Source organism: Lissotriton vulgaris, chromosome 2_1, assembly GCF_964263255.1.
Source record: "Lissotriton vulgaris chromosome 2_1, aLisVul1.2, whole genome shotgun sequence".
In the NCBI taxonomy this organism is placed as follows: domain Eukaryota; kingdom Metazoa; phylum Chordata; class Amphibia; order Caudata; family Salamandridae; genus Lissotriton; species Lissotriton vulgaris.
This window is the reverse complement of record NC_141687.1, coordinates 404,171,710-404,191,665: the sequence shown is the minus strand read 5'-3', so window position 1 is coordinate 404,191,665 and position 19,956 is coordinate 404,171,710. Positions and strand designations below refer to the sequence as shown.

Below are 19,956 nucleotides of genomic sequence, written 5' to 3'. Positions count from 1 at the left end.
TTAGAACACACTCCTTCGGACAACCCCCTCAGAGGTCCTTTTTGCTCACACATATGCTAACACACAGTGTCCCCTAACCTTTATGTTGGACTTGTATTTAGGAGTGTTAAAGCACAAATGTTTCTTTTACAAATCAATGTATAATTACTCAGGACCTGATAGCATAACTGTTGATAGCAACTCGCTGCACACTGATTATTTCTACGAATTCACATTTTGTAATTCGCTAACACACCCACCACCATTTGTATGCACAACACACATTTTACATTAACATCCCTACCATCAAGCATCCACAAACCTAACACTCACCAACCTCATATCCACATAACCACCATTAAAGCCAACACACCAATGACAATATGTCCACAAAACCCTCTTCAATTGCTAACACACCCACCATCATATTCCATCAAACATCAACACAATCCTCATACACCAATATGCGTTCACAATCATACGCCCACAGAACTAACATTTCGCACCAACATAGCCACCCTCTTATGACAACAATTCCACCAATTTTCCTAACACATTCACCAGAACACCAACTAGCAAATGCTAAAGCACTCATCATCATACAATCAAACTAATTCCATATGCCAAAACAGCAACCATCATACACCCACACAACCAACATCAAAAATCCAGAAACCCATCATATGCCACATTCAGAAAAATCATGTATGACTGCACGTCCATCATTACATTCTTGCACAACCTCAGATATAGGTACACTACCTCCAATACAACCCAGCAGATAAACTTGCACCCATATATCTCCATCAGACAGACACAACGATAAGTACACACCCAACAATATACGTATATACATCCAACACCATCTGTCCACATAGCCACAATCATACACCCGCACAGCCAACACAATGCACTAACACACTTACCATCATACACCCAAACAATAGGACTAGGAGATTAATGCCACCCCTTACGGATGGGAAGCGCGGTGAGGTGTCCCGGTACCTCCTTAATGGTCATTATACCTGTTCAAGAGGTAAATTGGAAGACAGGTATGGTCCCCTTTGTTGACTGGATCTCACACTTTATTACACACAATCTCAGAGTTGACGCACCAGCGGGTGGGTGGGTGGCTATTGGGTAGGGGATTTGGGGTTGCATTGAGAATGGATCTGGTGCATGGGGCATTATGACGGATATGTATTGATTTGGGATGGTATCCTATAACAGCCATAGTTACTGCCACGGGTGGGCAACCCCGACATTGGAGATGGTTCCTTATTTTGGGCCTGCCGGGCAGTAGGGATTGATGCCTTGTTTCTCATGGTCTTTATCGAGAACTTGTGGTATGTATTCATGCTCAGCCATTCTCATGTGTATTGTTTGTGTTTGAAAACAATAAAAAGATTTTACACAAAAAAATCATACACCCAAACAACCACTATTGAACATTTGCACATCAATCATCATGCACACAGACATCCTCAATCAGATGTCAAAGCATGTGGCATCATTCATCAACACAACCAGCATTTATCAGGACTCTACAGAGCCTCTCCAAGAGCTTAGTCACACCATCAGTCACCCTTTAATAAACCCATGAACAAAGCTTGAGGAATAACAAGGATGGGACTTAAGGTAGATGCCAAGGTTGTGACACAAAGTAAAGGTTTTTCTTTTTTTTTCTTCAAAAACAGATATGTAGGTATGTCCACCTTGAAAACAATGGAATGCTGTCTACCATCTAATAAGTCCATCATGCAACAAGAAAGAAAAAAATTACAATATTTCAGATTGTCCCTCATCCATCCTGGAGCAACAGATATTCCAAGCATTTGATACAAAGCAATTATATGAAATAGTGCTATCAATGCAGCCGATCAAATGTTGAGGATCCCCAGAGCCCTAAATTGTCATCTTCCATTTATCCTCCTCCATGTACCTGGAAGTGATGCCCTCCCACACAGTTGGTGGCAGGTCAAAAATTGTGATAGCAAGGTCAGAATCTATTGGAAAGTCCCTTATGGAGTTTGTGGGGGAAAACACCTCTTTCCAATAAGTTTTCAAGAGTGGGCCCGACCATATGTCGAGGAACATACCAACATCATTGCAATCCCTCTAACATTTGTCAGACGTTTCCACAAACATTTTATGTAATTTAATACGAGCCAATTGTAATCCCATCAAAATCTTCACTGACGATTCTTTGTGTTGGACTGGCAAGCTATTAGTCTATACATTATTTCAGGGTGTTTGTTTTTCATTCAATGCCACCTCCCTTACAAAGTCATGCTCCCATCTGGACATGCATTCCAACCTAACCTTCTTGAGTTAGTGAGCAATTTGTAAATGCAAGATACATAGCCTCCAATGCTTTAATATGACTGAGCGGCTTCTTGCCAAGGGAAAAGTGCCTTGTTTTTGCTTCATTGACCCCAGGCTGCATGCTCCAATACCTGCTGGCACCAAAATATTTCAGATTCTAGTAGACTGTATGCATGCTTACATTTCGCTTACATTTCTCAAACAACCTAATCAGTCCATTCACAAATAAGTTTGATATCGTCATGTAATTTCCCTCGCCCCATTTCTGAAATAAAATGCTGAATCTTGCACGTCTAAATTCAGGGTTGCCATCTACAGGAGTACGCAGGGATGGGAAAATTGTAATCTGGCATGAAAGACTACTTTTTTCGTACACTTCTAAAAGGGTGGAGGTAATCTGACTGTAGTACACATTCTGAGGCTGGTGACTCTTACGCATCCATATTCACTTACACAGGCCCCTCCAACCACTGCCTAGTCCATGTGGAACCAGTGTTTATATGACTCCCATCTCTTTCACTCTACCACTATTCATATTTATCTCCTGTCGAAAGTACCTCATACCATCTTGCATTAATTAACTACACTAGCTGGCTACTGAGATTCATGCAGACTTGTGTCTATCCAATGGCATTTTAGGGCCCGCCATCTGCTTCACTTTTGACAATTAACACACATATTAAAAAGTATAAAGTTTCATAAAAATCAATTCACAATTCAAAATCAATAATGTGTCTCAAATCCCTGGCTTGCAAACAGAAAGCTGAAAGTCGACAACAAATTTTATTACCTGTACAATTGTTTTCTCTTTCCTCCTTTGCTGGATACACCAATGGTCCACTGATCCTGGTCCAGACACAACCAAGCAAAAAAAGAAAAGGCGGAGCCAGGCCACTTCTGGATGGTAGGTACAGAGATCCCTGACATACTGTGTGACAAGTTAAAATACTGCAGAGCACTGTCCAATCCCTGCTTCCGTGCCATAGCCAGTAGTGCACGAATTACAGGAACAACGTATGGATGAGTTTGACTGGGCTCCTCAGTTCTTAATAGTCTAATAAGCTGATGCAGGGCCTCAGAACTCATTGACTGGCTGCCAAGGGAGCCCAAGAAGCTAATCAAGTTCTCAGCACAACAGCGGTGGAGGAAAATGTGAAAGTTTAATGTATCAACGATGCGGATGACCATGTTTGCATTAACACACACTGTCCGACTTTGCCTGTTGATACAACAAATTCGCTTCAAACAATCAGAGATGAAAATCTGAAGTTCATGAGACTCTATGTCTGGAAGCCATTCAATAAGCAGCAGAAGTGGTTGGACATTACTAATTCCATAAATGCCAACTGAAGTGTGATGGCCCTCGACAGCCTAGAACAAGATAGAGAAGAGATTGAAAATGATCATATGACACAGAATGTATAATACGAAATAATAAAATATTTATCCCCCAAAGGAATTAGTAAAACAGAATTAAACAACATTGGAGGGTATAGATGTACTTTAAAATGTGACAGGAAAAACACTAAAATTGGCAGGATTCTTACCATATTCATAAGTTCTTCCAGAAGCTCTCGTGATGGCTGACCGAGAGATTTTAGTACTTCAAACATATGTGGATAGCCAATACGCTCCTTGAAAACTTCCTAAGGAGAGAAAAGAAGGGTCACCAACACAAAAAAACATGAATTCTTAATGAAATTAGACGTAACTGTGTATACATCTGAATTAATAGGTTAACAAAATTCAAATTATGAATTTGTTACAAATATAAGCTTTTGACACCACAATGTCAGGCAAAGTGCATATTCTGTATTTATCTGCAAATCAAGGAGGGCAGTGGAGCAGCTCTGTAAGGGCAGGTTACTGGAATTCTGGTATCCGTAATGTTGAATACATGAAAAAGCCAGTTTAGGAGACCAGGATGATCAGGATGACCAGGAGAAATACTCAAACAATAATCTGTGCAAGGGAACTACAGAAAGTGCTATCCTTCAAAATTCTACTTGTAAATGTAGAATACGTTGCTTAGACCTAATTCAACATCCCATGCACTAACACTGTGACTCACCCATGCACCATCACTCACATCAAAATGCATGACAGTCATTCTCAGCCCCAAACCTAAATCAAGGACAATATTATATCCATCCTGCTACAAACTCTGGCTACTATACAGTATCAACCCATTTATATCTCATGAGGACTGCTCGGCAGAAGTGTGAACGTGCACCAGCTGCAAATGTAATTATGGAAGTTCACTTCCTTGACCAACTAAACATCAAGTGGCTCCGCTCAGGTGATCTGGAAAACAACTAAGCTTTCGGTTATGCCCTTTCCATGACTTACTATGCATCATTCCATTAATGCACAGTTCAGAACTCTGCCACACCCACAAATGCATCCATATGGATGCCTCAAAAAACCTCAGAAAGGAAATACAGCATCCTAGGATACTCTTTGGACTCCACTGAAGAAAAAACAACTCCACATCCCAAAAGAAATAAAAACTCAAAACTCATTACCGATTCCTTGGTTCTCCATATTAGCTTTCCTGGAAACACCTTTAATAGGCCCAGTCAACAGAGCTGAACTATATGAATTTTTCATCATCAAGCAATGCTAAAAAAGTATCCAAATACAAAATAGATGCAGTAATGTGAACACCACCTTAATATGAAGAGCAAAGAAAAAATCTACACCAGTGGCTGAACATTCACTAGATCAAGAATCATTACAGTTTTAGTTTGTTATGTTTATTATGAAATATATAAAACATCATATGTTTTCTATTTCTTACATTTCCATGCCTTCTATTTTTCATAGTTTCTGAACAAAAAACAAGGAGTACTTTAAACCAGAGAAGGCCCTCAGACAACAAGGAACTTGGAAACATACAGGTGTAACTAATGACCCAAAGTCAGTAAATAATAAGTAGATCTTGCAATATATCACCACATAAACCCACTGAGTTAATTCTGTGTGTTTTAGCTCATACAATTAAAGGGTTCTGATGTGTGTGTTCATGAAAACAATTACTGATAATCAATTTTAAAGTGCTATTACTAGCAGGTATACTGAAAATCAGTGTGTATGTAAGCAGCAATTGGGATTGTTTTAAGATGTATGCAGTCTATAAGTAATTTAACACTCTCATTCTTCAAAAACGCCCAAGTTAGTAGTGTCTTGTGATAGGTTGCTATGATTAAACACCGACTTACTTTAGTGACAAAATGAGATTCACAAACATCTCTGTCATTTTTCACTGTGACAAAGATTAATAAATTACAGTCTCTCCTGCAAATAGTTATCACAGTAATAGCGGATTCAAATGTCCAAACTAACACCATTGATAAACTATAAAACAATCACAAATCTACTTACTCCTATTGGTATTCTCTCTACCATGAAAACAGGGGTTGCATATATACCACAAAATATGAGCAAAGAAAGTACCATTATACTTCAAAAGCATGTTCTCAGTACATAAGTATCAGTTTCCAAGCAAAACGCACCAAGATTCTTAGTTTGAAAATGTTGTCCTTCAACCACTAGATCTAGCACACTAATAATCATGTTGTGACCTCCGAAGCTACAAAATCTGAGGAAGAAAGGCTTGCCAAAAATTAGATCACTAACATTAACACTACTCAACTCCAACCTCAGGGCCACTATTTTTTTTTAATAAGTTTATTTTTTATTTTATACAATTCAATAACATTACTACTGACAGATGGGAAAAAAGGTCATCAGTACAAGGTGTATGATCAACATTAGGCATAGAGGTACAGCGATGGTTGATGAATTTCACAGCAGAGGAATTCAAGAGAAACCGGCCATGTATATCCAAAGTGACAATCCGATGAGTGCATAGATCCATTCTACTAAAGGTCAATATGCGAGCAGAGGGCGAGAAAGCGATCCTTATAAGCCAGAACCAGACCTTGCATGAGATAGTGCAATGTCTCCCCGCTCTACACCAAACTTGAGCTTGTAGTACTTCAAACACAGGGACCAAATTTTCCTGAATTTACGTGGGCAGCCCCTTGCTTTATAAACCACTTTTTCCGCAGCCGTGTAGAAATCCATATTGAATTTCCATTCTGTGAATGTAGAAGGCGTTGTGCACCCCAGTACTTGGCTATGTCCCGTTTAGCCACCACCAACCCAAGATTAACCAGTAAGAGCCTGTATCGGGGAAGGTCGACATCAGTGGGAATGCCTAACAGTAGAAATTTCACATCCATCTCAATCATTGCCCCAAGTATTTTATTTAGTTCACCCACTATCTTGTGCCAGTAGGGCCGGATGTGATCGCATTCCCAAAGGGTGTAAATGTATGTGCCATGCGCCGTACAGCATCTAAGGCATGTAGGGTCTTCCACCCTCCCCATCTTGTGCAATCGTTCCCTATCATAGTAGACCCTGTGAAGGATCTTGTATTGGATAAGTCGCAGTCTTAATTTGATCGCCACCTCACGTGGATGCATGAGGGCCGCTTCCAGTCGATATCGATGGGGTCAGTAGCAATATAAAGGCCCGCCTCCTCAGCCAGTCACAGGAGGCTGGGATAAGCGTAAGTTGCGGGGCCACCACTTACTGGATATAGGGTGGACTTAGTCCAGTTAATCTTTTAGCCAGCGTAGCTGCCATATTCTTCAAAGATGTGGAGAAGACGGGGGAGCGTGTCAGCGGGCCGCGTGACATAAAGCAGAATATCGTCTGCATACAACGATATGCGCTCTTCTTCAATCGAATCGGGAGCACCGAGGAAACCGCCTAGGTCAGGCGGGAGCAAATCATGCATGCTAGGTGTTCCAATAGGAGGGCAAACATTGGAGGAGAGAGGGGGCAGCCTTGTGTGGTGCCACGTTGTATCGGCCAGCTGGCGGAAAGAGTACCATTGACCTGCACTCGTGCCTCAGGCGTGTTATACAACAGCGCCAGCCACCCTAGAAAAACCGGGCCGAAGCCCAAAGCCTCCAGTGTATGCCACATGAAGGGCCAGTGGATCGTGTCAAACGCTTTCTTCGCATCAAGCGAGAGAAGCAAATGGGGAGTGTCACGACCCCGTACTGTGTCCATCCAGTTAGCTAGGTGGCGCAAATTAAGACGGGTAGCACGCTAAGGCATGAGGCCAGATTGGTCTTGGTGCACCAACGAAAGAATCACGCCTAGCAGGCGATGTGCAAAAATCGAGGCCAGGATTTTGGTTTCAATATTTAGGAGGGCAATGGGGCGATAAGACCGGCAATGTTCTGGTGGTTTCCTATCTTTACGTATGACCACCACTGTGGCTAGACAAAGGTCTTGGGGGAGACAGCCTTGCTTTTTTGATTCAACTAACATCTTTAAGACCTGGGGCGCCAGCAATGCTGTGTTTAGTTTAAAAAATTCACTCGGCAGGCCATTAGGACCAGGAGTCCTGCCTTTTTTCTGATGATCTATGGCCTCTGTAACCTCCGCTAGCGTCAGGTCGTACCTCGCTCGTCGGGTGTAAGGGTAGGCAAGTCAATACTCTGAAGGTATTGGCGTATCTGGGAGTCTTCGGTGTGAATGTGGGCTCTATAAAGTGTCTTGTAATTGTGCTCAAAAGCCCCCGCGATATCCTCCAGAGCGGTATAGATAATCCATTGGTCCTTTATCAACACTAACCACCGGGACTCAATTTCCTTCCGCCCCAGCCACGCCAGCAGTATCCCCGCCTGATCTCTCGTTTCGTAAAGGCGATGTTGGGTTGCTAATGGGCATGCTTTCACCTCATCCGTCGCAAGCACTAAGTAGTCGCGCCTGGCTATTTCGAGCCGGGGCAGGTTCTCTTCAGTCATTGTGGCCTGACTTGTCCCTTCCAAGTCTAAAAGGGCCTGTTCTAATTCTTCAAGCTCTGGAATTGCACGTTTCTCATTTCGGGCCAGTATATTTTGCGCCCTGTCACGCAATACTGCCTTATAGGCCTCCAATAAAATAATGGCAGACAGGACAGAAGCTACATTTTCAGTGAAATATAGCTGGAAATCAACGCAGAGCTCTTCAGCTACCGTCTCGTCCCGTAGCTCCCACACATTAAGCCTCCATTGCGGAAGCCTTCAACCATGTCCTATGCCCATTTTCATGAGCAGGGGAGAATGGTCTGAAATTCCCCTAGCCAGGTAGTCAATGTCGGCCACCAGTTGCATCTCTCCTGCCGGAGCAGAAAGGTAGTCCAAGCGGGAGAACACCTTATGGGCTCCAGAATAATAAGAGTACGTCCGCCGGAGCAGAAGGTGGCGTCGCCACAGGTAAGAGATGCCCAATGACTCTAGGAGAAGGGCCAAAGGTGTGATATCTGGGGTAGCACTGCGAGCTAATGAGCGGTCAAGCAGGGGATTCAAGACATTGTTGAAGTCTCCTCCAATGATATGTATGGCGGGCCAGAGTGCAAAAGGAGGATAGTCAATTTGTCAAACGTGCGTTGTTGGAGGCGAGGTGGTGCATAAACACTAGCTAAAAAATAAGTCCTATGGTTCCAAACCCCCCTGACCGCAACATATGTTCCCTCGGGGTCCACCCATTTTTGCGTGACATGAAAGGGCGGGGGCTTCCTAGCAAGGATCGCCACACCATGGGAGCCTTTGGTAAAACCTGGGTGTGCCAGAGTAGTGTAACACCCCCGTCCCAAAAAGGAGCATGTTGTGCCCAAAAGGTGTGCCTCCTGTAGAAATACTATATCAGGTCTATGTCTCTTGAGATATTTGGTTACCAATCCCTGTTTCACCTTATTACCCAAACCATTGGCATTCCATGTCATTACTGTACATTTGTCGTCTGGCATGGTAATACCATATCAAAAGCTGTCCCGGTATCTGCGTTCAATAAGAAAGTGCCCCTTTCCCTCCACGCCCGCTCTGCGTATTAGTGGGAGCACCTGGTTGGATCAGACAAACTTCTTTCCCATCAATTAAACTGCAAAAAATACTCAAAACAAAAAACCAACCTCCCCAAGCTACTCTCTTCTGACTTCCAGGTAAGGCATGGGTTGGCAGTTCGGGCTGGACTGTTCCCATGAGGCACAAGTTCAGATTGATTTGCATATGGCCATGTCTGAACTGGGGTGGCAGAGTGGGTGAGAGAACGGTGATGGATTAAACCCAGATCAGTTGACTGGGGGTGAGTGCTTGTATTGTCAAAGCTCCGTCCATCATTTCCTTTGGTTTTTCTTTGTTCGCCATAAGTTGGCAGGGTATGCTCAGACGTGAGTCCCTTGCTCACTTTCCCACTGGATTCAAGCAAGCCGGGCTGAAGAAGGCTGAAATGCCAGAAACCGATCTTCGGTAGCTTGTTTCCGGTCCAGGGAAGGCATGGCTTGGCAGTTCGGGCTGGACTGTTCCCATGAGGCACAGGGTCAGACTGATTTGCTGATGTCTGAACTGGGGTGGCAGAGTGGGCTAAAGAACGGTGATGGATTAAATCCAGATCAGTTGACTGGGGGTGATTGTTTGATTTGCCCAAGTGCTCCGCCCATCATACCTTTTGGTATTCCTCAGATCATGGGCCCTTGGTGTGGCTTCAAAGATCTGTAATGATGTTATTGGGGTCTTCATGTTGACTGGGGATGAGTGCTTGCATTGTTCAACACTCCGTCCATCATCCCCTTTGGTTTTGCCATGATCTGAGGGGCACAACTTGGGGGTCAGCAATGCGCTTCAGCTGGGGTTAGGTGCTGGTGCAGGATTGTGGGGAGCCTTTTATGTCCCTGAAGCTCAAAACAGCAGTCCAGGGGAGTAGCAGTCCTTTTAGCAGCACAGCAACCAGTCTTCCAGGCCACAGCTCCAGAAGTGTACTGAAAAGTAGACATATGAGGTCCCCTTTTTATGCTCTGGTGCCCTTCTTCTAGAAGATGTGATAAGCTTCTTTGCAGTGGCTTTGAAGTGCAATGAATTTCCTGACTCCACTGCCATGGCTTAAAGTTCACAGCAGTGACAGTGTGGGGTTGATAGGTCCCCTATGTGAAGGCAGAGCACTCCCTAGTTAGTTGCAAGTAGGGCTGTGCTTAACTCCACCACCTCATCTTGCCAGCAGAGGGCCCATTAAGGCACACTTAATTCCTTTATTGTGTGACTGTCTGGAAGGAATTCACCAAGTTGAACAGTCGGGTACACCCAGTCATGTGACACAAGACAGACAATAGACACCAAAGTGCTAAAGGCAGGCAGGAAAATGCCAACTTAGTAAATGTAATAAGGTAACTCCTATAGAAGAGGTAGGCCTTGCAGTAGTGGAAAACAAATGTAAGAGTTTTTCACTACCATGACAAGTAAAACTTAAAAGTATATGTCCTACTTTTTAAATGAACTGCACCCTGCTCTGAGGGCTGTTTAGAGATTACCTTAGGGGTGACTTGTATCAAAAAGTAAGGTTTGGGCTTGTCAAAGGTTTATTTTGCCAGGTCGACATGGCACTTTATAAATGCATACACAGGCAGCACTGCCAGGCCTGAGACATGTTTATGTTTAAAGAACTACTTATGTGAGTGGCACAATAAATGCTTGTAGCATTTAATTTACAGGCCCTGGGTACATGTAGTACCACTTTACAAGGGACTTGTAAGTAAATGAACTATGGCAATTTGGAAAAAGCAAATGTTACTATGTTTTAAGGAGAGAGCACAAGCACTTTTGCACTGCTAAAGTGCACAGAATCCTACGGCCAACAAAAAACGAATTCAGAAAAGACAAAATATTTGGGGGTGACCCTGCAAAAAGGGCCAGGACCAGTGCACACATTAAAGAAAATAAGTGATGTGAATTAAAAAATGTATGTGAGGAGTAAAGACTTGCATTGTAAGGCCAGTTATTATTTTAAATGAAACTACAGAGTAAAGGCTTGAGAAGTAAAGTCTGCAGAGTAAAGGCATGCAAGTTTGAGCACTAACGTCTGATATTCGTATAAAGGTGTTTGCGATTATAAGCAGCATGATTCACTAAATTTAGCGGTTTGCAATTGCAAAAATGCCTTTTAGTATGTACAAACCATAAATTGCAAATTAGTAAAACATTACCGAATAGCAATTTGGGTTTGAGAACCAATACTGTTTAGGGATTTATAAGGGGTGTTTTTAGTGCATCCCTTTCAAATAAAAAATTTGAACAGTATGAAAACATTAAGAATATGTACTGGTATGCCATTTGCAAATGGGGAGGGATCCCCAAAGACCCCTTCTCCTTTAGGAATGATGAAAAAAATGTTTTAAGAGTACCGGTGAACCATGGTCTCCTCTTCAAAACATATTAGATACATTTAATTATTATTTTGTTTTTTAAACGCATCATGGTTTTCCTCAAGAAAAACAAGCTGCATTTGGGGGGAAAAACTGCTTTTTTTAAAGTAAATCACAGGCATAGTGGCAGGCCACCGTCCCTGTGGGGGCTAGGATAGCAAATTATGGGTTGCAAATGACGACCTTTCTTATTAATATTTAAGACTGAGTTTGATTTGTGACCCACCAGGAATCTGTATTTTGTGGCTGTTTGTAAATAGGTTGGTTTGTAAAATACTGCATTGGTCCCAAAACTATTGGTCATAACCTGCGACCAGTGCGCTTTGTACATATGTCCCTACATGAGGGAAGTGACAAAATGTGAAGTACAGTAAAACTACCTTTGATCCCTTTGAAACTGTCAGCCATATTTCTATAATTTAGAGAGCTAGACGTTCACTATAAATGATGAGATATGATTAAAGTATTTATAGCGTGCAAACTGTCACTCAAAAAAGAATCCGAGTGCTACTGAAAACTACTACAGGTTCCTAAGAATAGGCTGTAGCTTGAAAGAGTCAAGTTTTAAGTTCTTTTTTGGAGGTTGCTCCAGATAAAACAGAGAGCATACTGCTAGGAAGCAGGTTTCATGCTTTGAAGCCTAAAACTGTGAAAGACTTTCCACCTTGAGATTTCAGACGGAACGAGTGCAGCTTCAGAAAGCTTTCAGAGGATGATCTTAGTGTTCCTTGGGGCAGGTAGTCGAACCGGTCATTAAGGGGGTCCGGTACATGTAAAAACTCTATAAACGAGCAGAAGTATTTTAAAAAGGACCCTTTTAGGAACTGGAAGCCAGTGCAGCGTATTAAGCGCGCTGATGCAGAACTCCGCCTGGAAAGTTGTAAAACCAGTCTGGCAGCTGTATTCTGTACCATCTGAATTTTATGAATGAGGCGTTTTGTGCAGCCAGCATAAAGACTATTGCAATAGTCCAATATCGAAAGAAATGAGAGCGAAGGCTTCAGTTTTCCTGGCAGCCAAGTGCAGAAAGTAAAATAATTTTTCTACGATTTTATTAGATTAAAACACATACCTAAGACTGCCCAGGCTTGTGGAAGAAAAGATAGGTCAGTATTGAGTTTGACCCCAAGATTTTTTGCAATAATTACAGTGGCTGAGGAGGAGGAGAAGAATCTGGCCACCATTTTGTTGAGGGGTTGGATATGCCTTAGAGGTGTATCTCACTCTTGTCAGAATTACACTTAAGATAGTTGTCTTGCATCCACACAATGTCAGCCAGACAGTTCTGAAAATTAGCTTCTGAATTAAATGAGTTTTTATATAACGACAAAATGTATTGGGTGTCATCAGCATATGATGTGGTAGCAATCCCGTATGAGGCAATTAGTAAAATAAGGGGAGTCATGTAAATATTAAAAAGAGCTGGGCTCAAATAAGAGCCCTGGGGCACACCCATCATGACTTCTCCTTCTGATGACAGAAATTGTCCAAGAGATACTGTTTACCTTCTGTTGGTCAAGAAGAATTTTAATCAGGCTAATTCATTGTGAGAAATACTGATATTCTGAAACCACTGCAATAGAATGGCATGCGAGATGGTGTCAAATGCTACAGATAAGTTTAATAATATCAGAAAATAATTATTTCCAGGGTCATTTTGATTGTTTCAGAGACCTCAAGGAGTGCTGACTCAGTTGATGGTTTGGGCCTAAATACAGATTGTCAGGTGTGGAAGAAACAGAATTCTCAAGCAAGGTCCTAAGTTGTTATTGACAATTTTTTCCCAGAATTTTGCTTAGCATTGGATGAAGGGAGATGGGACTTAAATTGGACAGAATGGTCGGGTCTGCCAAAGGTTTCTTTTGTAAAGGCTTGACAATTGCTAGTTTCCACTCTGAGTGAAGTATTGCTTCCACTAGTGAAATGTTTATGATGTGATTAATAATTAGATATACCACATCAAAGGCTGCATGTAATATGGATGTAGGGCAGGAAACGAGCGGAAAACATCATTTACATGTTAAGATGGGTTGAAGAATGTGTGCTAGAGAGCTCTCCTGAAATTGGGTTAGTCCTACCTTTGAGGTAATATTGCCAACAGTTGTGGGAGGATCTTTTGAAAAGTGCATACTTAAGACTTGACTAAAGCTCTGCTGGATGTTGAATATCATGCCTTCAAAAAAAGCTGAGCATTGGTCACAAAGAACCTGGAAAGGAGAAATATCCCTAGTAAATGCTTTTGGTTGAAGGAATGTTTTTGCAACATTAAAGATGGCTTTTAGATCAAACCGGGCCTCTTCAATTTGGAAGTATAGTAACTTTTTTTGCTTCCTTGATGGATTTGTGATATGTTTTTGGGCAACCCTAAATTGATCAAGATCATCTTGTTTATAGGCTGCCATCTTCGCTCTAGTGATTTGCAGTGGCGCCTTTAACTCAGCTAGTGCTGGAGAAAACCAAATGACCTGACCTTTGAGCGACAATTATTGAACTGAGTGGATGGAGCAAATTTTGAGGCAGATTAAAGGATCCAGTTGTTAAATGGGTCAAGGTCCTCACCAAGCTTTTCAATCTGAATTGGGTAGTGCTGGTTAGACCAGAGGTTTAATTAGGGTTAGATTTCATTGCTCTCCACTTACGGACCTTAAGGTTTATGTACTTCTGACGCTTGTGTGAGCAATGTCTGGTGTGAGCCAGTTTGAATAAAATTAAGCAGTGATCTGACCAGGGTTCAGGTGGATATGCCAGGGTGATTTGAGCAGATTCTGTCAAGAGTGTGGCCTAACAAATGGGTGGGAGGGGATACCCTTTGGGAAAGCCCTAGTACTGTAAGGGTATCTAACAACTTGATAACTTCAGGGTTGGATGAGTCATTGGAATTAAAATCTCCTAACGCAATAAAGTTGGTGTAATGAGCTAGCAAATGCTTCCCCTAATATGGAGAGAAATGACGTTCTGGAACCAGGGGGATATAAAGCAGGCACCCTGCAACAGACTGAGAAGGGTTGATGTTAAGGCAAAAGCCTACGTTCTCAGCTCCTTTAAGGAGGACAAGATCAAAGGCGCCACAGTGACATGAGTTCCGAAAAATAATAGCTATTCCGTCCCTATGGCCTTCCTCTTTATCACACCTGATCATCGCAAACCCCAGGGGAATAACTGTCGCGATAGTTGGATTAGCCCAGGGCTTTAACCAAGTTTCAGTAATGAATAAAACATTGAGTTGATCGTCAAAGATTAAGTCATGCACTTCCTGTTCATGCTTACTTAAGAAGAGAACATTCATTAAGCCTTAGTATAAAGAGTAGGAGGATGAGGTAAATTTAAATAGCCTGACAGCAAAACTCCATTCTATACCCATAACAAGCAACTGGACACCATAAAGAGTTTGGGTCCCAAGTATGGCAGTTACAATTTGAACTGGGTCCAAGTCCCTTTAGAAAATCAGAAGTTAAGACTTTACCTGTAGTAAAACTGAAATGGTCGCTGGCGCTGGTTGTGGAACAGATGCGAACGGGCGCAGACAGGCTTGCCTTTGGCGGGCCTTCCTGCGTCCGCTGTGTGTCTGCGCCGCGGGCCTGCTCATAAAGTCAGCTTAGGCCCTGCTCCCAAAACAACAAGTCTGGTGGTAAACAATTAAGCGTTATGCAAGATTTAAAATGTTGCAAATAATAAAATAAACTAAGCAGGAATTGAGGTTTGTGACTGCAGTAACAGCCTGAAATAAATTAATTAATAAATATTCCACTGTATTGCTAAATTATTATTTGCGGAGGCTGGAAGTTAGTGAACGTTATACACAATGTGACTATTGGAATGGTGAGGAGACTACGTAATTGTGAAAGAATAGTATCCAGAACAAATGATATTGGACAATGAGTGGACGATATCTAAAACTTTCTGCAACTGTACAGATTCAAATCTCAAGAAAACACTCAGACTCACGCCGACAAGGTACACCCTACTATCCATGATCCCCTCGGACTAAGACCCCTGACATATTCATTACCTAGCACCCAGACGTTCTCCACAACACGCCGGTCCTATACCTTACAGGCCTACTAATATCGGACGGTCTCCTCCTGACCCGGATGTTCCTGCTGGATGCCCACTATCCTCCCTGGGCATCACGCTCTTCCAATCTCCTACATTGCTCTAGATTGATTGTGCCCCCTCGAACTTCACACCATTGACTCTGCCCCTCCTTTTATGGAATACGTGATTGCTGCCCTCCCCGGACCGACATTCCAGTCAGTACAAAAATACTGTAACCTGGTCATGAAGATGAACTGAACTAGCAATAGGTTGAAGCGTTGTCAACTGCCCAGCGCAATCTTTGGTGCATCTCTATGGCTCACCTAAATTGCCTAATCTTCTTCAATTACTGTAACTTAACATTTGTGAACCAAAAATCTCTTGTATAAATTGTCACTACTGTTTTTTTCTGCGCCTCGCCTTTCGCGGTGTCACTTTTGCCGTTCATTTTTTCACAAGCACATATGTGCACACTTGCCTTTGGGGTATGCTCATATTTAAATGTAAATAGTGCTGATACTGTTCTTTTGGCCTGTATTGGCTCTAAATATAGCCCACCCCTGCAATATTCAAACAACCCCTTCAGTCTCCCTGTATTTCCTTTTTTGCAAGAAATGTGCATGTTCTATTAACGGTCTTCCTAATATTACCAGTTGAGACATTGTTACTTGATACAAGGAAACAATCTAGCGCCCAAAATCCAATAGGTCCTGTGATATAAAAGGGTCTTCCTGGGCAATTTACAGTTTGCTTTGATGAGTCCTGAATTAGGAGGAGTTGAAACAGTTATGGACTTGCAGTGCGACACCAAATTCGGTAACAGGGATATTTCCATTTGAATTGAGAGAACAAATCATCAAGAACTTCAATGACCGCTCAATGTGTGTTAGATGGGTACAAAATCAAGCATGATCACTGGATTAATTGCTGTGAATAAGAGTTTTTGTGGAGCATGTCACGTAAAGAATGGTGTGAGAACGTTTTCCAAGTTATGTTATGAACCCCCTAGGTAGTTGCACAACCTTTTACCTACATTTGTCCTGCCACTGTTATACATAACAGCTCTGGCGCTGACCTTTTACCTAGTTAGGTGCTGCATAAATGTTGTGTGGTTTTCTCCGGAAACCTGTCTCATTTATTATGCATGAGTATTCTCAGTATTACAGCAGGATTACCATCTTCTGCATAATAACTCTCTATAAGGGTTGTGGAAAATGTGTAATATTTTATTTGGCATAAGCAGCAGCCATTTTTGCTGTGGTATCCATTTCCTTTCCTTCGTAATTCTCCCGTCCTCTGCTGCTCCTCTTTTCCTGACTGTGCTATATATTTTAGTTGACTTACTGACTGAGTTTGTATCTACCAGTACATCTCTTGTCTGTCAATCATTTCTGCTGCCATAAGCACTCCTGCTCCTCCTCCCACTTGGCTGACCATGTAGTTTTTATCTGTGCTTGTTTGCTAATAACTATTTCTAAAACTGTTCTTTCCATTTCTGTTCACGTGCTTACACCGCAAAAAACCTGTTTAAAGAGGGCACTGGTTTGTGAAGCCAATGTAAAACCTCAGGCAGCACTTGAGAGTGCTGTGTGGATGTGGTCCCACTCATGAGTGATTAATAAACTTGTTATTTATTCCCAACTCCAGGGCTGATCTCCACTTTGTTGGTCTTTGAACCCATGGACAAAAGGGTGACCCTGCACCAGTGTACACCTAAAAAGGTAAATTTTCATAGGGTCACCACTATCTTCATCCTTAGCCGACATGCCCATAGTACCATGAACCATCTAGGTAGAACCCCTGAGGATACCTTTTGAGTATATAAGCACCACATCTTCGCTGGCCAAACGACAGGAGAAGAAACTTCCATGCTGACAAGAGACGCTGAAGTCCCTGCATGAAGACACTCCAGCACGCAGTGGTCTGACATCCCTTGCGGGGGTCCAACTCGAGACCAAGACGGGTTTCTTAACTCTCTGCCATCAGGTAATGGTGTTGGCTCTTTCCTAGGGGGATTCTTTGCTATACACTTACATGCTAAGTACACTTGGGCACATCAAGTTAGGGTTTGCATCGTAGGAGTATGTATTATTACTGTCATGTATTTATATGACTCCATATATATTCACTGTTTTAGCACTATGGTAGAATTCTACCTTTTATTTACTCTCTTGGTGCTTGTAATCGTCTGTATCTGTTTCTGTTTTATGGTTGTTGTAGCACAAGTATTTTACACTAGAATGACCCTGGTTCAATAAATGCTTATTGGAAACGTCCCCACCGTTTATTCTGTGTATCACTCTGAGACAAGGTGAGCACGACTGACTGAGCGTAAAGTACTGCACTGTTTCCATGATCCCTGAGGGGTCAGGGTTGTCATGTTCTATAGTTGCCAGAAACTATTCGCTCCTTGGTAAGGTTGTGGGGCTTATAGTGGCACTGTGAGCTAGCTGGTCTACAGACTAACATATCCTGTGAGGGTGTCTGGAATCAGTCTGGACACCAATCCCTTTGTTTATGTTGTCTAAAACGCATAGATCCTATATAGATTTATAGGAACTACACAACAGTTGGTTGTGTCAGAAGGGTCATGGGGGGGCAAGGTAGAAGCATTTTGAATATAGCTAGGTAGTGAAACATCAGAGTCTGCAGAATTTCTTTTGCACAGCTGATGGGCCCTTATAATGCAGATACGAAAATCAGATTATTTTTAAGTGTATTCCTCCACAAGACATCCAACAAGCAGGTTGAAATACTGTCAAATTTCAAGCCTTGTTTCATATTTGGAGAGGAGTTGGCCTAATGGCAAGGGCTGTCAACCTCAAATCTGGAAAACTGGGTTCGAGTCTCGGCAAGGATGCGCAACATACTGTGATTGTGGGCAAATCACTTAATCTCCCTGTGCCCAATAAAAATGAATGTGTCCTCATGTAACGCAACTGGTGCTCGTGCAAAGCGCTCTGCTACCCGATACCTTCGGGTTAAGTTTGCGCTATATAAAACACTGTAAGAAAAAACACTTTATTCCACCTCTAATTATTATCATGTAAAACTTGCTTTTCCAGCACATTACATCTGTTGTGAAGCTCTTGAAGTATAAAAAATACATTCTCATTTCTTTTCAATATGTCTCCTATACCTGTTATTTTCAGTACTTGTGGCTCCACACTCAACGTCTACCATTTATTATATGTATATCAACCTTTAGATCGACAATATCTTTCTTCAGTTTAGCAAGCAGCTGTACTAACCCATTAGATAACAATTAATGGAAGGTCTTATTAAGAGCAGAAACACAAGTCGGGAGGTTACTTGGACTAGGGATCTCATGTTACATTATGGTGTTTGTGATGTCCTTCATGATGGTGTCAGGTAACTGTTCATTTTTCATTGTGCCCAAAATAAGAGATACTTTTAGTTGCCCGCTTTGTCTTCTTTCCCCCTTGAGGATTGTGCCTGAGGATTGGAGGTAAAACCAATCTTGTATTTCAAGATTTGTATATAATCCCCTTCATCAGAGGAATGGTTAAGCTGGCCACTATGCCAACCACACCTTAGAGATGATCCGGACCATCATCACTGCAGATTCTCAAGATAAGTTTTGCAAGATAAAGAAATGCCTAGAAAAACCCTAGAAAACACCTAGAAAAAGAAGCCATCCAAGTGGCTTTGAAAAGGGGAATAAAGTGCTTTGTTTACACACCACAAACACAGAAGCCTGCAGACCCAGGATGGAGACTCAATAGAGGAAGCAGAATGACGGTAAAACAGTCCATACTGGAGTAAAATGATTGTGGGGCCCAGACACAAGTCGAAGAGGTAGGCGGTTGACCGATATGCAGGTGAGTGGAGTAGGCCGACCAAGGTACTGGCAGTGATAACAAGGTCAGTGGTGGCAAAAAAGGACTAAGACGCTGCACAAAGATCAAGAAAATATATTAAAGTGACCGATAGTTCAGTCCTGAAAGAGTTGAAGTGAGACGATCTCAGTAAATGGCCATCCCACAGAGATGTGAAGCAAGCAGCAAGGAAAAAATCAACTTTCACAAGGTGCTACGACGAGAAGCCATCTTACTTTACACTGGAAGATTGATGTTGTATTGAAGCAGAACCAGGTCTTGCAATTAATAGACTAGTGAGTGACCCGCTCAATTGCCACAAAATTGAAGAATGCTCCCAGTGGGCAACACACTCTGGATGTACCAGAAGAATCCTAAACTAGATCTTAAATGATGGGGTTCCAAACAGAATAGAAATGTCTCTGCACAAATGTATATACACAATAAGGAGCACAGAGGGAAAAAGAACCCACGTCGCCCTCCACTCATATAGTCGCCAATACAACAATGACTGGGTCCTAT

General features: G+C 42.3%; 1 protein-coding gene across 2 annotated transcripts in view; it reads right to left on the bottom strand.

Annotated features, from left to right (window-relative positions):
- The window catches only part of NBEAL1 (neurobeachin like 1), a 916,399-nt gene that overhangs the window by 595,275 nt on the left and 301,168 nt on the right, over positions 1 to 19,956 (bottom strand). For both annotated transcript variants that reach the window (XM_086955272.1, XM_086955273.1), the window contains 2 exons: positions 3,852 to 3,950; positions 3,095 to 3,675 (listed from right to left, as the gene is read on the bottom strand). In XM_086955272.1, the coding sequence (XP_086811398.1) occupies positions 3,095 to 3,675; positions 3,852 to 3,950 (680 nt within the window). The remainder of the gene's footprint in view (positions 1 to 3,094; positions 3,676 to 3,851; positions 3,951 to 19,956) is intronic.